Source organism: Mobula hypostoma, chromosome 2 (assembly GCF_963921235.1).
Source record: "Mobula hypostoma chromosome 2, sMobHyp1.1, whole genome shotgun sequence".
Lineage (NCBI taxonomy): Eukaryota > Metazoa > Chordata > Chondrichthyes > Myliobatiformes > Myliobatidae > Mobula > Mobula hypostoma.
The window spans coordinates 182,135,748-182,154,483 of record NC_086098.1 but is presented as its reverse complement, the minus strand read 5'-3'; the positions used below and the strand labels follow the sequence as shown (position 1 = coordinate 182,154,483).

Sequence of the window (18,736 nt, the reverse complement as noted above, 5' to 3'; positions counted from 1 at the left end):
TGTAGTTAGTGGTTGGGAAGATGTTGGAGTCGATTATCAAGGATGAAGTCTCAGAGTAGGAGGCACATGGTAAAATAGGCCATAGTCAGCATTGTTTCATCAAGGGGAAGTCTTTTCTGACAAATCTGTTGGAATTCTCTGAAGAAACTACAAGCAGGATAGACAAAGGAGAATCAGTTGATGTGTTCTTGGATTTTCAGAAGGCATTTGACAAGATGCCACACATGAGGCTGCTTAACAAGTTATGAGCCTATGGTATTACAGGAAAGATTCAAGCGAGGATGAAACAGTGGTGATTGGCAGGAAGCAAAGAGTTGAAATAATGGGGAGCCTTTTCTGACTGGCTGCCGGTGACTAGTGGTGTTCCATAGGGGTCTGTGTTGGAACTGATTCTTTTTAAGTTATATATCAATGATTTGGATGATGGAATTGATGGTTTTGTGCAAAATTTCCAGATGAGAAGGTGGAAAGGTAAACAACAGGAATTCTGCAGATGCTGGAAATTCAAGCAACATACATCAAAGTTGCTGGTGAACGCAGCAGGCCAAGCAGCATCTATAGGAAGAGGCGCAGTCGACGTTTCAGGCCGAGACCCTTCGTCAGGACTAACTGAAGGAAGAGTGAGTAAGGGATTTGAAAGCTGGAGGGGGAGGGGGAGATGCAAAATGATAGGAGAAGACAGGAGGGGGAGGGATAGAGCCGAGAGCTGGACAGGTGATAGGCAAAAGGGGATACGAGAGGATCATGGGACAGGAGGCCTAGGGAGAAAGACGGGGGGGGGGGTGACCCAGAGGATGGGCAAGAGGTATATTCAGAGGGACAGAGGGAGAAAAAGGAGAGTGAGAGAAAGAATGTGTGCATAAAAATGAGTAACAGCTGGGGTACGAGGGGGAGGTGGGGCCTAGCGGAAGTTAGAGAAGTCAATGTTCATGCCATCAGGTTGGAGGCTACCCAGACGGAATATAAGGTGTTGTTCCTCCAACCTGAGTGTGGCTTCATCTTTACAGTAGAGGAGGCCGTGGATAGACATGTCAGAATGGGAATGGGATGTGGAATTAAAATGTGTGGCCACTGGGAGATCCTGCTTTCTCTGGCGGACAGAGCGTAGATGTTCAGCAAAGCGGTCTCCCAGTCTGCGTCGGGTCTCACCAATATATAAAAGGCCACATCGGGAGCACCGGACGCAGTATATCGCCCCAGTCGACTCACAGGTGAAGTGATGCCTCACCTGGAAGGACTGTTTGGGGCCCTGAATGGTGGTAAGGGAGGAAGTGTAAGGGCATGTGTAGCACTTGTTCCGCTTACACGGATAAGTGCCGGGAGGGAGATCAGTGGGGAGGGATGGGGGGGACGAATGGACAAGGGAGTTGTGTAGGGAGCGATCCCTGCGGAATGCAGAGAGGGGGGGGAGGGAAAGATGTGCTTAGTGGTGGGATCCCGTTGGAGGTGGCGGAAGTTACGGAGAATAATATGTTGGACCCGGAGGCTGGTGGGGTGGTAGGTGAGGACCAGGGGAACCCTATTCCTAGTGGGGTGGTGGGAGGATGGAGTGAGAGCAGATGTACGTGAAATGGAGGAGATGCGTTTAAGAGCAGAGTTGATAGTGGAGGAAGGGAAGCCCCTTTCTTTAAAAAATGAAGACATCTCCCTCGTCCTAGAATGAAAAGCCTCATCCTGAGAGCAGATGCGGCGGAGACGGAGGAATTGCGAGAAGGGGATGGCGTTTTTGCAAGAGACAGGGTGAGAAGAGGAATAGTCCAGATAGCTGTGAGAGTCAGTAGGCTTATAGTAGATATCAGTGGATAAGCTGTCTCCAGAGACAGAGACAGAAAGATCTAGAAAGGGGAGGGAGGTGTCGGAAATAGACCAGGTAAACTTGAGGGCAGGGTGAAAGTTGGAGGCAAAGTTAATAAAGTCAACGAGTTCTGCATGCGTGCAGGAAGCAGCGCCAATGCAGTCGTCGATATAGCGAAGGAAAAGTGGGGGACAGATACCAGAATAGGCACGGAACATAGATTGTTCCACAAACCCAACAAAAAGGCAGGCATAGCTAGGACCCATACGGGTGCCCATAGCTACACCTTTAGTTTGGAGGAAATGGGAGGAGCAAAAGGAGAAATTATTAAGAGTAAGGACTAATTCCGCTAGACGGAGCAGAGTGGTGGTAGAGGTGAACTGATTAGGTCTGGAATCCAAAAAGAAGCGTAGAGCTTTGAGACCTTCCTGATGGGGGATGGAAGTATATAAGGACTGGACATCCATGGTGAAAATAAAGCGGTGGGGGCCAGGGAACTTAAAATCATCGAAAAGTTTAAGAGCGTGAGAAGTGTCACGAACATAGGTCGGAAGGGATTGAACAAGGGGTGATAAAACAGTGTCGAGGTATGCAGAAACGAGTTCGGTGGGGCAGGAGCAAGCTGAGACAATAGGTCGGCCAGGACAGGCAGGTTTGTGGATCTTGGGTAGGAGGTAGAAACGGGAAGTGCGGGGTGTGGGAACTATAAGGTTGGTAGCAGTGGATGGGAGATCCCCTGAGCGGATAAAGTCGTTGATAGTGTGGGAGACAATGGCCTGGTGCTCCTTAGTGGGGTCACGATCGAGGGGTAAATAAGAGGAGGTATCCGCGAGTTGTCGCTGTGCCTCGGCAAGGTAGAGGTCAGTACGCCAGACTACAACAGCACCCCCTTTATCAGCGGCTTTAATAATAAGGTTAGGATTAGTGCGGAGGGAGTGGAGAGCAGAGCGTTCCGAAGGAGTGAGGTTGGAATGGGGACAAGGTGCGGTGAAGTCGAGACGGTTGATGTCCCGTCGGCAGTTGGCAATAAAGAGATCCAGAGCAGGCAGAAGACCAGAGTGGGGTGTCCATGAAGAAGAGGAGGGTTGAAGACAGGAGAAAGGGTCATCGGTGGGGGTGGAAGAGTCCTTGCCGAAGAAGTAGGCTTGGAGACGGAGACGGCGGAAGAAAAGTTCCGCATCGTGGCGAACACGGAACTCGCTGAGGTGTGGGCGAAGGGGGACAAACGTGAGGCCCTTACTGAGAACAGAGCGTTCTGCCTCCGACAGTTGAAGGTCGGAGGGGATGGTAAAGACCCGGCACGGATGAGAGCTGGGATCAGAGGGGGGAGGGGGGAGGCTGGGGGTGTCAATGGAGAGGGGAGGGTTGGGGTGAGAGGAAGATGGAGCCTCTGAGGGCCCAGGAGCTGACGGTGGGATCTGAGGAAGACGGGGCTGCGGAGTGGAAAGGTACGTAGTTTTGAGGAAGTAGAGAGGCTACTGAAGGACTTAGACAGATTAGGAGAAAATTGGCAGACATGTCAGATGGAATACAGTGTTGGGAAGTGTATGGTCATGCGCTTTGGTAGAAGAAATAAAAGGGTTGACTATTTTCTAAATGGAGAGAAGTACAAAAAACTGAGGCATAAAGGATCTTGAGAGACATACAGGATTTCCTAAAGGCGAATGTGCAGGCTGAATCTGTGGTGAGAAAGGCAAATGCAATGATAGCATTTATTTCAAGAGGACTAGAATAGAAAAGCAAGGATGTGATGTTGAGAGTTTATAAAGCATTGGTGAAAGCTCACTTGGAGTACTGGGAGCAGTCTTGGGCCCCTTGTCTTAGAAAGGATGTGCCGACATTGGAGAGGGTTCAAAGGAAGTTCACGAAAATGATTCCAGGATTGAATGGCTTGCCATATGAAGAGTGTTTGTTGGCTCTGGGCCTGTATTCACTTGAATTCAGAAGAATAAAGGGTAACCTCACTGAAATCTTTTGAATGATGAAAGGCCTTGGTAGGGTGGATGTGGAGAGGATGTTTTCTATGGTGGGAGAGTTTAAGACCAGAGGACACAGCCTCAGAATAGAGGGGTATCCTTTCAGAATGGAGATGAGGAGGAATTTCTTTAGACAGAGAGTGGTGAAGCTGTGGAATTCTTTGCCACAGGCAGCTCTGGAGGCCAAGTCTTTATGTATATTTAAGGCAGAGGTTGATAGATTCTTGATTGGTCAGAGCATGAAGGGATGTACGGAGAAGGTGGGAGGGAGATTGGGGCTGAGAGGAAAATAATATCAGCCACGATGAAATGGCAGAGCAGACTCGATGGGCCAAATGGACGAATTCTGCTCCTCTATCTTTTGGTATTATGGTCTTATATATGAAATAGTTAAATTAAATAAGTAGTACAAAAATAGAAATACAAAAGTGGCGAGTGTCCATTCAGAAATCAGATGGCAGAGGGGAAGAAGGTGTTCCTGAATCATTGAGTGTGTGCCTTCAGGCGTTTGTACCTTCTAACAGATGGTAGCAATGAGAACAAGGCATGACCTGGATGATGGGAGTCCTTAATGATGGACGCCACCTTTTTGAGGCATCGCTCCTTGAAGATGTCCTGGATACTATGGAGTCAGCTGGAATAAATTTATACGAATGGCTTCTGAATTTTCAAGGACTTTCTGATTAGTAGGTATGGTATATAACTTATATCATAAGTAGGAGAATTTATTTTTAACATGGTCTTCTTCCAAGAATATTCTGAACTTCAATTACCCAGGTGTATCTTGTACTTGAAAAACATAGCATTGTTCTGTCCTGCTCACCATGTATTTCTCTTTCCTCGATCCCATTCAAAGGACACAAATATATTGCAAATCAAATTCTCATTAAAGCCGTATTTTCGATGTTCCGCTCTGAACATCCACATCAACGTGACTACTACTCTCACTTTTATTCTGTTTTATGGTATCAACCCTGTCTCTGCATGTCTGCCCTCAAAACCTCCAACATTGTTTTGATAGTTTTAAATTTAATTACTCCAGTCTTCTTTTGACACTTCTTCATAATCTCCAGCTCATCAGAAACTCCGTTCTCATAACCCCATCTTGCATATTTTGTCTATCACTTTCATGCTCATTCCAAGTTAGGACATAATTCTTCATAATTTCATTTTTAAAATCCTCACCCCATTGCTTTGCTCTTCCTATATCTCTGTAACCTCCTATACCTTCGTAAGGAAAGTGTTTAATTTCATTCTTCCTAGGTACACCTAAAATGTGTAACACAAAATGGAAATTTGTAAGACAAAATCATGTTAGTCTATAGTGTGTACTGTTTAGAGAAAGCACAAGGGGACCAGTTCACAGCAATAATTTGAGCAAAATTTTTAGAGAATGTGTAATTACTAGCCTATTGCCTGGAGATGTGCATGAATTCATATCATTAAGGTTAGATATTGATGAAGAATGTTTTCCTCCTTACAGACCTGTTGTCTCTCTAAGTTATGTGCCTATGCAGAAGGCCGTCATTAAGAAGATATCTGTTGGTACCACTAAGGGATGGAAAAGTGTTGGAATAAAATTTAGGTTATTTTTTGTAGGGATCTTTAAAGGAATATTAAAGGGTACCTTCCTGTTGCAAATGGGAATCTTAGGCCAGGTAGTGACTGGTGCTAAGAGCTGGAGCTAAGAATATATATATATAGATATAGATAGATAGATGAGAGAGATAGTGAGAAAGAGAGAGAGATTGAGAGATAGATAGATAGAGAGAGAGAAAGAGAGAGAGAGAGAGAAATGAAAGGGGAGGACTATCAGATAATTGTGGTTCCCTCCAGCAATATATTGTGTTGCATGGCTGAGTGATTGGTTGCTAAGTACTCTTTTGTCTCTTTTATGACTTCAGTAACTACTTTTTGGTATTTTATTCATAACTGTAATAAATTAATTTCTTATAACCTTTAACACCTGTACAGTAAACACGAGGAATTCTGCAGATGCTGGAAATTCAAGCAACACACATCAAAGTTGCAAAGTTCACCAGCAACTTTGATGTGTGACACCTGTACAGTGTTTCTTTTGTTTGCAGATACCACTTGCCACTGCATTTAAAATATTTTCATTACAACCTTGCAACCTTTGCTGAATGCTCCTCATTTGATTCTGGCTCTGTGCTTTTAGTTTAGCTCTGGAATTCCCCGCCTACTTACTTCACCTCTTTGCTTTTCCTCTTCCCCTCTTATAATCTTGTTAAAACTGACTCTACAGTTGTATTGTCCTGCAGTGACTACTGGGAAAGGCAAACACTCACAGCACTCTGTGGCATCACTCACTACATATTCTACCAAGCATGTGTAATAAATGTTTGGATATGGATGAGAGATGTTCGGATTCAAAATGATTTATTGTCATTTATACCAGGATGCAATGAAATGTCTTGCTTGTGTGTCTCTCGCAGGATGATGAAGTGTAAACTTCATATCAAACCTTTTGGAAAAATTCCCCACATCTTAAAGACTTCAGTATTATTTCTCTTCTATGAATACCAACATTAAGAGCTTTTGCTTCACAAACATTCCTTGAACTGTTGACTATATAGACTATGCTCTATACTTATTTCAGACTTCCAGATCTGCAGTTTTATTTTCCTGTCCACTTCATGGAGTTTCCTATTTGCTTTGTTAATAGCTCCAGGAATTAGATAGTCAAAGCATATCAGGAACATTCAAGAGGTCACGAGTACACGCATAGTGATTATAATGTGCAAAGCTATTGAAGTGTTTTGTCATGTAGAACAGGACGAAGAATGGAACATAATGAAACAAGGAGAAAAGCAAAGAAACCCATTTATCTATTCAATATAAATACAATTGCACATTTATAAAGGATCATGATCCACTCACCTCTCCACCATTTAAATAATCAAGAACAAAATAGAGCTTTTCGGTTGTTTGAAAGGAATAATGGAGCCCAACCAGAAAAGGATGCTTGAGATTTTTCAATAGCACATTGCGTTCTGCCATTATGTTCTTTTGCTAATTTAAAATAGGTAACATTAGGTTCTGAGCAAGCAACAGCAGAATAAATTTATACATTCGTTAGTCAATACATTTAAAATAATATGCTTTATTTTTATAGATTTTGCAATGGTGGGAACTCATACCAAGTTGATTCTCACTAGCTGTATTTCTGATTATAATTGTCTACATTACCAATCACCAGTCATACATTTACTTTAGCAATGAATTTACACAGTGGTACCAATGTGTTGTTAGATCAGTGATCGCTCTTTTGCCTCAGGATAAAGTTGGTCAGTTCCATTTCAGAGATTTGTACACAAAATCTAAGTTTAGAGTGCAGCACAGAGCACAACATTTAGGCCTACATTTCATGGAGTACTGAGGAAGTTCTTCCCTCTTTCATCTGGGACCTTAAAGCAATGATTACAAACAGATCAGATAGTGCTATTTGGAAGGGGAATAAGTATTGAGTATAAGCATATACTCAAGAGCCACATAGTGCCGAAATGGGTCCCTCAGCCAAATTTATCCATGTCACCATGATGCCCAGCTAAGATAATCCCACTTTCCCTCTATTCCTTTCCTATCCAAGTACCCTTTCAAATGGCTTTTAAACACAAGTTCTGTATCTGCCTCTGTCACTTCCACTGGCAGTCCATTCTCTAGATACTAAAATAAGGGGTGAGGGAAGGTGGGAATAAGACGCTTTTCAATTAGCGACTAAAAACTGGTGGGATAATGTAGGGCTGAATGCGTTCATTCTGTATTATACCATTCTGCAATTCTACGGATCTCTTACCACTGCCCTGAACAATATAGAACATAGAACAGTACTGCCCATGAACAGGACCTCCAGCCCACGATGTCTGTGATGAACATGATGCCAAATTAAACTAAATCACTTTTGCTTGCATATGAACCATATCCTTTCATTCTCTGCATATTCAGCTCTCTAGCTAAAAGCCTCATGAGTGCCACCACTGTATCTCTTACTGCCTCGACCCTACAACTCCCTGGGTAAAAAAAAATTTGCCCTGCACATCTCCTTTAAAGTTCCCTATTTCACCTTGAACACAATGTCCTCTAGTATTTGACACTTCCTCCCTGGAATAAGATTATGGCTGTCTATCATATGCCTTTCATAATTTTATAAACTTCTGTCAGGTCTCTCAGAAGAGAAATGGTCATCATTAAATTATTATTTTAATATTAAGCTGTGCTCAAATTGGTTCTGTTTCTTTCATTATAACAGTGACAATATTTATAAAATACAGCATTCATTATAAAGGAATGGATCATCTTGGAGCCATGAAGATGCTAAGTAATTGCATATCTTTCTTTCCTACTATCTTCACCAATGATCTTCAATACAGTGTCAAGCTGCCACAGGCAGGTCCATTTTAAAAAAGGGAGTATATCATGGTGGTGGTTCATGTAAGAGAACAATTTTATATTTAGTACCTAAAAACACTGAGAAAATTATTGTCATCTTTGCTTATTCTTCCATTTCACTATCTGTACCAAAATTCTGAAATTTGAAGTTCAAAGTAAACTTATTATCAAAGTACATACACGTCACCATATACAACCCTGAGAGTCATTTTCTTGTGGGCATACTCAATAAATCTATAGAATAATAACCATAATAGAATGGGTGTTCAGCCAGACTGCAGAAGACAACAAACTGTGCAAATACGAAGAGAAAGAAATGAAAATAATAAATAAGCGATAAATATCGAGAACATGAGATGAAGAGTCCTTGTGGAAACATTTCAATGATGGGGCAATTGAAGTTATCCCCTTTGGTTCAAGAGCCCATTGGTTGTGGGGTGATAACTATTTCTGAACCTGATGGTGTGAATCCTGAGGCTCCTGTACCTTCTTCCTGATGGCAGCAGTGAGAGGAGAGCATGACCTGGGTGGTGGAGGTCACTGATTATGGATGCTGCTTTCCTGTGTTCAAAGCTCCGTATAGATGTGCTCAATGGCCTTAACCGTGATAGACTATTTTTTGTAGAATTTTCCATGCAAGGGCATTGGTGTTTCCATACCAGGCTTTAATGCAGCCAGTCAATATACTCTCCACCACACATTTATAGAAGTTTGTCAAAGCTTTAGCTGTCCTGCCAAATCTTCTCAAACTCCAAAGGAAGTAGAGGCATTGATATGCTTTCTTTGTAATTGCACTTTATGTGCCGGGACAGGACAGGTCCTCCAAAATGATAACACCAATAAACTTAAAGTTGCTGACCTTCTCCACCTCTGATCCTGTAATGAGAGCTGGGTCATGGACCTCTGGCTTCCTCCTCCTGAAGTCAATAATCTGCTCTATAAAACTCTGTTAATCTTACATACTCTGTTCTTGGTGGTACTGGATTAACAGATTTTCCATGGTATTTAATTCACTTGTGTGCTCAATTTTAAACGGTAGTGAACCAAGTAGATTGAATAGGACTGTGAGGAACCCTGGTGAGTTTAAAGAGAGTGTAGAAACCAAGCCTTAGTGAGTTTAAAGTGAATGTGGGAACTGGATGTTAAAGGGAGTGTGGGATGAACATATGGTGGCCAAACCACCAGAACTTCGGAACAATCAGATGGTGGATAATTAGATTTTTACTTCGCCTTTCAAACATGTAGCATTCTTTCCTGCTGCTCCCTATTTAAATCCCTCAGATTTTGTTTCTGTCCTATCACTGTACTGATCTGGCCCCGACCAAGGACATGATCATTGAATTATTTCTCATCGTGATTTACCGATCACTAAACAGGTTCGTATTCCTGCTACCAGCTCAAGTTTTAGCACCCAAGCATTTGTAGTACTTCTGCTGTTTAATTTAATTAAATAGCGCAGGAAATAATATAAACTGTTACTGAATTTGGATATTTTTTGGACTGAAAAAATTTCTTCAGGGCCCAATCGTCCACCAGTGAAGAGATGCAGAGTAAAATTTAATATATTGAAATACACACTTCAGAAGAAAGACATTTTAGATAGCTTCATACATACCTCATTTTTTTTAAGGATCATTTTCTTCTGCAAGACTTTGATGGCATAAAATCTGCCATCGGATTTGCGTTTCGCAAGAAGAACCTAAATCAACATTAACAATTTAGGATTGAAGTTCCAACTGTACATTACATGCTGACTATAGAATTTACAAGTTATAGCCTTTGTCAGATTATACACTGGAACCTTACTTTGCACCCAGGATGCATTCTCTGTAATGACTGCACTAGTGGAAATAGCACTTAAAGGTATCGCAAGGCACCTTCTAGAGGTGCGTTACTGATAGTTGAGAGGACACTGGCCTGCTGGTAATCCCACAGCAATGAAATAGTTAAAGGGATCACACAGGTGTGTGGCCTGGCATGCAGTGAGCCGCTGAGGCAATGTTGATATTGATAGAGTTGGAGTGAGCAGACTGGCAATACTCACTCCACATTTTAACAAGATTGCTTGGATGCTTTGCGACCTCCTGCTGAATGTCATGGAAGCTGCCACCTCTCCCCTCTTTGCTTTGCTCTCGATTCACTGGTTATTAAACTTGTCATCATGGAGAAATCACCGAAGTGCGGCCAAAAAGCGGGAGGAGAGAGAGCAGCACGCCTGCGCGTGCGCAGCCCTCCGGTGAAAAATGATATTGTATCTGTTAAATAGGGGCCGTGGACAATTCTGATCTGATGGAGGATGGACGTGAAAGCACAGAGGAACATCTGGAGAAATTTCTGAAACGCTCGTTCGCTGCTGTCGTTACTGCATGGTTGGGAATCTTTCGGAGGGTAGGCCTCAAAATCCCCGGCTTTGCCTGCTGTTGGCGACCGAGGTTGAGGTCGAATCGTTCGGCCAGAGATGGCGCTCAGTCCTCGGTGTCGGAGAGCTGATCAGAGCTTGAAGTTTTCGGATGACTCAGAGTCGGACTGTGGTCAGCTTGGCAGGGAGAGTTTTTCTTCCTGCTCCCATCTGCGTGAGATATGGGACATTTGAGAACCTTTGAACTTTACTGTGCTCCTGGACTTCTTCATCAAGTTATGGTATTGTTGCACTGTTGTAACTATATGTTATAATTATATGGTTTTGTCACTTTTTTCAGTCTTGGTCTGTCCTGTGTTTTGTGATATCACACCGGAGGAAATATTGTATCATTTCTTAATGCATGCATTACTAAATGACAATAAAAGAGGACTAAGTGTCTTCATAATCTAAAAAAGAAAGGAGGAGGTTGAAGCTTTCATCACAACCAGCAGAAGCAGATAAGATAGACTGTAGAATCTGAGTGGTCTGACGGCACACGGAACAACTGCTGCCAGTCCTCAACAACAGCCAGAGTATAGCACAGGTCAGTGTTGAGTTATGAAGCTCCACTCCAAACAGGTCCATATGATTAAGAGACCCCAATGTCACTGCTGCAAGGGTTCATGCAAATTTCTCACCATAGCAGTGAACTGCTGGAGAGTGCATATTCCATTTACACATAGGTTTATACTCAAAGATTCAAAGTACATTTATTATCAATGTATGTATCCAGGACAAAAAGCATTGTCATAATAGTGCTCTACAGGTTAGAACTAAGCAGGGTACAAGTGTGTTCAAATTATTTCTGGCTATTTCTGATCTAACAGATTTAAACATATATCAAGCGATACGCTCATTTGTGGAAACTGTCTTTTATGTCCAATGTTGATCTCACATAATGAAAAATAGTGCACATCTTTTTAAAAGTCACTCTATTGAAAGTGGGATAAAATGTAAATAAATATTGGAACTGCTTTACAATTGCTTTTGAAGGAGAAACTTTTTAACAGTATAAATAAGGGTAAATAGAAACGGAAGCAAAATAGTAGTAAAGCAATTCACTTACTTTCCCAAAACTCCCTTTTCCAATAACTTTTAGAAAGTCAAAGTCTGTTGGCTTGGCGCTGTAAAGAAATGCATTTTAAGTGAAATACAGTATTTTCAAGTAAAATAGGTTGTTATTCTGGAGTCAAAATAAACTTACAAAGGATTAGCTGAGGGGCCCAGGTTGATATCACTTTGTTTTGACATGCTCTGTAAGAGAAGATTTGGATAACATGTTTAAAGGAGCGAAATCTGCTTGTTAATTGATGATAATAAGAATCTGAAAGACTGACGTATTGAAATAGCAAAACAAGAATGAAAACTATTTTCTCCTTATTGGAGTTCCTCTATCATGAAAGTGATCCTTTTCAGAGTTTCTTAAAACTCTATTTTCTAAGGCCAAGGGCTGAAAAGGAAAAAAAAATATTTTTATTTTTTGAAGTTTACATCTTTAAACTATCTTTTGACCATTATAGTATAATGAAATGTAGCAGCCAGTTCCCACTTTGCTTTGATTGAAAAGAGACTGAGAAATTTTGGAGGAGGAAAGGCTTGCATTATATTTATGATGCTATTCATAAGGGATGTGTCCTAGGAAATTAACAATGATTCTGAGTGAATAAAAAAGTTAACAGCTATGAACAAATATTACTGTGGGGTTATGCCCTGTAGGACATACACTCAGTGGCCATTTTGTTAGGAATCTCCATTACCTAATAAAGTGACCACTGAGTGTATGATCGTGGACTTTGGCTGCTGTAGCCCATCCACTTAGAACTAATTTCTTTTCCATCCTGATGTTTGGTCTGAACAACAACTGAACCCCTTGACCATGTCTGCATGCTTTTATGGATTGAATTGCTGCCACATGATTGGTTGATTAGATATTTACATTAACTAGTAGGTGTACAGGTGTATCTAATAAAGTGGCCAATGACTGTATGTATCTCTGATGTCACCAATCAATGGGCATTTTGTAAGAATGTAAGAAATGGGGCAGGAAGAATCCATACACACTACTTGAAACTGGTCTTCCCATTAAGGTAATAGTTTGATTGTTAGCATCTGCAGCACTTCTTCATCCCAATAACGCTTGAATACCTTATGTGATGCCAAACCAAGTTATCAGACGATTGATGCTAATGAGAGAGATAAGGGAGACAATGGAGAAACGTTCAAAATGTTAATGACAGAGGAGAGAGAGATTAACAGAAAAGAAACACAATTCAGAATATTGACAGACCGGTTGCTTTGAACCTGAACTGTTTGAAGTCTGATGGACAGGCGATACCCCAGTAGGGGGATAAAAAGAACAGGTTCGCTAAGGCACAACACACCATGAGATCACAAGATAACGAGACCCTGGAAGAGCGGTGTGCCCCCACAAGCTGGCGGGAGTTTGGAGGTCCGGTTCGCGGGAACCGACCATTGACTTACAGGGTGTAAAGGTACGATCGGTGGGAACCTGGTGTGTGTGTCCGCCCTTGCCTGGGTGCCGGGTTCACCGTGGAAGAACGCTCTTATCTGGAATGGAGGGGTCACAGTCGGTGACCACAGCAGGATAGAAGACATAAAAGGGTCTGCCCGAAAACCAGCTGCGAAAACATCAAAGGTCTGATTGAATCAAACGGCAATCCCCCCCCCACCAATGGCACAACAGCGTTACTGTGAACTGTACTAAGCTGAACTGAACTCTTCATCACTTAAGACTGATCATTTTACCCCTAGACTGCGATAGAGCTTGGTTTGAATCCTATTACCCTAGTTCTGTGTACATGTGTGTATTATCATTGCTAATCTGTTGCATTTATATCCTTACGATTAGAGTACTGTGTTACTTATTTCTTTAATAAAACTTTATTAGTTCCTAGTAATCCAGACTCCAACTAGTGGTCCATTTCCGTTGGTTTGGCAACCCAATTACGGGGTATGTAACATAAGTGGGGGCTCGTCTGTGATTTTGAACACCAAATTTGGGACTGGGTAAATTGATTGGGTTAAAATTCCCGAAAGAAAGAAAGGGCAAACAGCAGAAATGGAGATTGAGGAATTTTTAAAGGCGCCATCCTTGGAGGCATTAGAGGATGCCAGGAAATCAGAATTGGCAACTGTTGCCAAACGGTTGAATCTTTTTAAGGGGAAGTTGACAATGAGGAGAGCGGAGATGCACAGAGCTATCATTGAGCATTATGTATCGAAAGGTTAGAACGAGAAGAGAGAGAGAAACAGAGGGAAAGGGAATTTGAGCTGGAGAAGTTAAGGATGACGCTAGTGCAGGGCCCCATGCCGAACCAAGGTGGAGGGTTCAGGGCGACCCAGGAGGTTAGGCTGGTTCCCCCATTTGAGGAGGCCGATGTTGATCGGTACTTTCTACATTTTGAAAAAGTTGCTGCAAGTCAGGACTGGCCGAGGGATAAGTGGGCTGTTTTGCTTCAGAGCGTACTTAAAGGGAAGGCTCAGCAAGCTTACTCGGCATTGTCCGCAGAAGATGCCCAGAGGTATGATGTGGTGAAAGAGGCGATACTCAGGATTTATGAGTTGGTCCCGGAGGCATATCGGCAGAGGTTCTGGAATGTGAGGAAGCAGTGGGGCCGCATGTATTTAGAGTTTGCCCGTGAGATGCAGATGTATTGTGAGCATTGGTGCGCCTCGAAAGGGGTCAATGGGGATTATGACAGACTGCTACAGCTAATACTGATTGAGCAGTTTAAAAGTTGTGTCCCTGAAGGTATGAGGCCCTATCTAGATGAGAAAGAGGCAGAAACCTTAGCCGCAACTGCTAAGTTAGCGGATGAGTACGCGTTAACACACAAAGTGAAGTTTACCCTGAGTAAAAGCTACCACAAGGGTAGTCGAGAGGGCGGAGAGAGTCTGCCGGAAAAGCCAGAAAGTAAGCCGGGGACTAGTGAGAAGGATAAGGAAGACAGGAAGCAGTTTGGTAGGAAGTCTCCTGGGGTCGTATGCTATAATTGTGGGAAAGCCGGTCACTTTGTGTCCAGGTGCTTTGCTCCAAAGAAGGAGACGGGGAAAGGAAAGATGATGACTCCAACTGGCTGTATTGAGCCGGCAGACAAACTGCCAGGGGAGAAGAGGTCTGATAGAGTTCAGGAAGGGCACGACAAGTTTATTTCAGCCCGATTGGTGTCGGTGAAGGAGGAGTCAAACCCAGTTCCAATACGGATCTGGAGAGACACTGGACCTTGTCAGTCACTGATCTTAAGGAGTGTTTTAGACTTTAGTTCAGAGACCGAGACTGGGGAGGTCAGTGTGATAAAAGGCATTGGGAAAGGGACTGAAGCAATACCTTTGCACCAGATACACCTAAAAAGCGACTTGGTCTCCGGACCGGTCACGATAGGGGTGAGGCCCGAACTGCCGATGGAAGACGTGGAGGTCTTACTCAGTAATGACCTCGCCAGCGGAGAGGTGTACCCAGCAGTAAAACTGACAAGCAAACCTGCCAGGATTGAAGACCCGCCCATAGACACACAGGTTTATCCCGTTTGCACAGTGACTCGGCGTGTGTCCAGAAAGGCTGCCGAAGCGAATGTAGATTTAGCTGAGACATTTTTACCAGCCTTGTACCAGGAGGGGTTAGAAAGTGAGAAGAAGGAGCATAGTAGAGCGGAAGGAAGTGAGGGAGTTGAGGCAGACTTATCATTAGCGAGGAAGGAATTTATACAGGCACAGGAACGAGACCAGGAGCTGATGGTTCTGACGGAGACAGCTCTCTCCGAAGCAGAATTAAATAGGGAGCCAGTGGGCTATTATGTGAAGGAAGGAGTACTAGTGAGGAAATGGAGACCAAGTACCGTGCCCCCAGATGAGGAATGGGGGGTAGTGCACCAGGTGGCAGTGCCGAAAATTTATAGGGGCGAGATTTTTATCCTGGCCCACAAGATACCCTTTGGTGGACATTTTGGGGTGAGGAAGACAGTTGATAGAATTATGAAAGAGTTTTACTGGCCGAACATGAGGAAGGATATTGTTGAATATTGTAGGCGATGTCATTTATGTCAGGTGGTAGGAAAGCCAAATCAGCTCCTACCTAAAGCACCCCTTCCACCAATACCTGCTTTCAGGGAACCTTTTTCCCGAATAATTGTGGATTTTGTCAGTCCCCTGCCCAGAACTGCGAGTGGGTGAGAGTATGTGATGACTATGATGTGTGCCGCCACCAGGTTTCCAGAGGTGGTGCCCCTGGCAAGCATCAAGGCTCCCGCAATGGTAAAGGCACTTGTGAAATTTTTCACTACGGTGGGACTGCCCAGGGAAATCCAGTCAGATCAGGGGAGTGTCTTCACATCTCACACATTCCGACGGATGTTGGATGAGATGGGAGCAAAGCAGATTTTGGCCTCCGCGTACCACCCAGAGTCCCAAGGGGCGTTGGAACAATTCCACGCAACATTAAAGACCATGATTAAAATTTACTGTTAAGAGAACGCTAGGGGCTGGGATGATGCTTTGCCTCTTTTGCTATTTGCCGTAAGGGACACGGTTCAGGAGTCATTGAGGTTCAGCCCATTCGAGCTCGTCTTCGGTCATTGGCCCTGAGGTCTCCCTGACCTTACTGAAAGAGCAATGGTCCAGTCCGGCAGTCCAAGTTAATGTGATTGATTATGTTTTAAAATTTCATGAGAGGCTTAAAAGGATCTGTGACCTTGCCAAAGAAAATCTACGACACTCCCAAACTAAAATGAAACAATGGTATGATAGGCATACCCACGAACAAGTGTTTCAAGTGGGCGATCCGGTCTTTGTTCTTCCCAGTGGTAACCGACCCCCTCCAGGCGAGATTCCATGGTCCGTACAAAGTGATTAAAAAGATAGACCCTTTGAATTATGTTATCGAAATGCCGGACAGGCGTAAACCCACACAGTTGGTACACATTAACATGCTAAAAGCTTACCATGATCAGAAAGCAGATCTAGTGGGTGTTATCATGAAAATTAATGAGACTGGGGTGTCAGATGATACCAGGAAAACCCATCTTGAAAAGATGAATATGGTGCCGACCAGATTGGAGAACTCTATCGTTTTGGCCAATTTTGCTGCTAAGGTCTCTCACTTAACCCCTGAACAGAGTGAGCCACTGATAAAGCTAATTAACCAGCACGCAGACGTATGTCCGGATGTCCCGAGGCGATGCAAAGGGACGGTGCATGATGTTGTTGTCACCTCAGATCAGCCTATTAAGCAACACCCCTATAGGATGAACTTGGAGAAGGGCAAGCTAGTGGAGAAAGAAATTGAACACATGCTAGCCACAGATATTATTAGGCCATCCAAATCGGAATGGGCGTCCCCCTGTGTGGTTGTCCTGAAAGTCAATGGGAGCATACGATTCTGTACAGATTACAGAAAAGTGAACGCCATCACAAAAACTGATGTGTACCCCATCCCAAGGGTAGACGATTACATCGATAAAGTGGGGAGCGCTAAGTACATCACAAAGATCGATTTGCTGAAAGGGTACTGGTGCGTTCCTTTAACCAACCGGGCTAGAGAAACCTCAGCATTTGTCACTCCATCCGGGTTATACAAGTATAATGTTTTACCTTCTGGCATGAAAAACGCCCCAGGGACCTTCCAGAGGATGATTAATTCAGTGATAAAAGGGCTAAAGCGTATATTGACGATTTAGTGGTCTGGAGTGACACGTGGGAGGAGCACATTGTGGCAGTAGAGGAGCTGTTTAAGAGGCTGTCGGAAGCCAACCTGACAGTGAACCTCACAAAAAGTGAATTCGGCCATGGAAAGTTCACTTATCTGGGATTTGTTGTAAGACAGGGGCAGCTGGCTCCGATGCAGGCTAAGGTGCAGGCTACCTCTGAAGTCCCCACTCTGACAGACAAGAGAGCCCTGAGAAGGTTCTTGGGGATGGTAGGGTACTATCGGAAGTTTTGCAAAAACTTTGCAGATATTACCCTCCCTCTTACTAAACTCTTGCCAAAGAATGCGAAGTTTGTGTGGAACGACCTTTGTCAACAGGCCTTCGAGAGTCTAAATGCGATTCTGTGTCACCATCCTGTGCTAAATGCGCCTGACTTTTCAAAACCCTTCTCCCTAGCAACAGATGCTAGCGATGAAGCAGCCAGGGCGGTGCTGTTGCAGACAGACAAAGAGGGGGTTGACCACCCAGTGGCATATTTTTCTAAGAAATTTAATATCCATCAGAGAAATTATTCCACTGTGGAAAAGGAATTACTGGCCATCATACTAGCATTACAACATTTTGAGGTTTATATTTGTCTGGCACGGAAACCTCTGGTAATTTACACTGATCACAACCCATTAGTGTTTTTGGTCACTATGAAGGATAAAAACAAAAGGTTGCTAAGTTGGAGCCTGGTCTTACAGGAATTTGATATTAAAATAAAACATATAAAAGGAACAGACAATGTGATTGCTGACTGTCTGTCAAGGTGTTGAAAACTTAAAGTTCTCTGTATTAGCCAAATAGCTGATGACCCTGTATATTAGTGTGTATCTAATAATGTATTCATGCCCATAATTTTTACCCCGGTAAAAATCCTTTGAAGAATAGGAGTGTGACGCCAAACCAAGTTATCAGACGATTGATGCTAATGAGAGAGATAAGGGAGACAATGGAGAAATGTTCAAAATATTAACGAGAGAGGAGAGAGAGATTAACAGAAAAGAAACACAATTCAGAATATTGACAGACCGGTTGCTTTGAACCTGAACTGTTTGAAGTTTGATGGACAGGCAATACCCCAGCGGGGGGATAAAAAGAACAGGTTCGCTAAGGCACGACACACCATGAGATCACGAGATAACGAGACCCTGGAAGAGTGGTGTGCCCCCACAAGCTGGCGGGAGTTTGGAGGTCCGGTTCGCGGGAACTGACCATAGACTCACAGGGTGTAAAGGTACAATCGGTGGGAACCTGGTGTGTGTGTCCGCCCTTGCCTAGGTGCCGGGTTCACCGCGGAAGAACGGTCGTATCCGAAACGGAGGGGTCACAGTCGGTGACCACAGCGGGATAGAAGACATAAGAGGGTCCGCCTGAAAACCAACTGCGAAGACATCAAAGGTCTGACTGAATCAAACTGCAATTTCCCCCTCTCTTTCTCTCCAATGGC

At 43.5% G+C, this 18,736-nt stretch overlaps 1 protein-coding gene across 2 annotated transcripts in view; it reads right to left on the bottom strand.

The window, feature by feature from the left end:
* The window catches only part of sgk2a (serum/glucocorticoid regulated kinase 2a), a 62,515-nt gene that overhangs the window by 15,366 nt on the left and 28,413 nt on the right, over nt 1-18,736 (bottom strand). For both annotated transcript variants that reach the window (XM_063074369.1, XM_063074361.1), the window contains exons 3-6: nt 11,787-11,836; nt 11,649-11,706; nt 9,797-9,880; nt 6,673-6,804 (exon numbers count right to left, since the gene is read on the bottom strand). In XM_063074369.1, coding sequence (XP_062930439.1) covers nt 6,673-6,804; nt 9,797-9,880; nt 11,649-11,706; nt 11,787-11,833 — 321 coding nt within the window. In that variant the 5' untranslated portion in view covers nt 11,834-11,836. The remainder of the gene's footprint in view (nt 1-6,672; nt 6,805-9,796; nt 9,881-11,648; nt 11,707-11,786; nt 11,837-18,736) is intronic.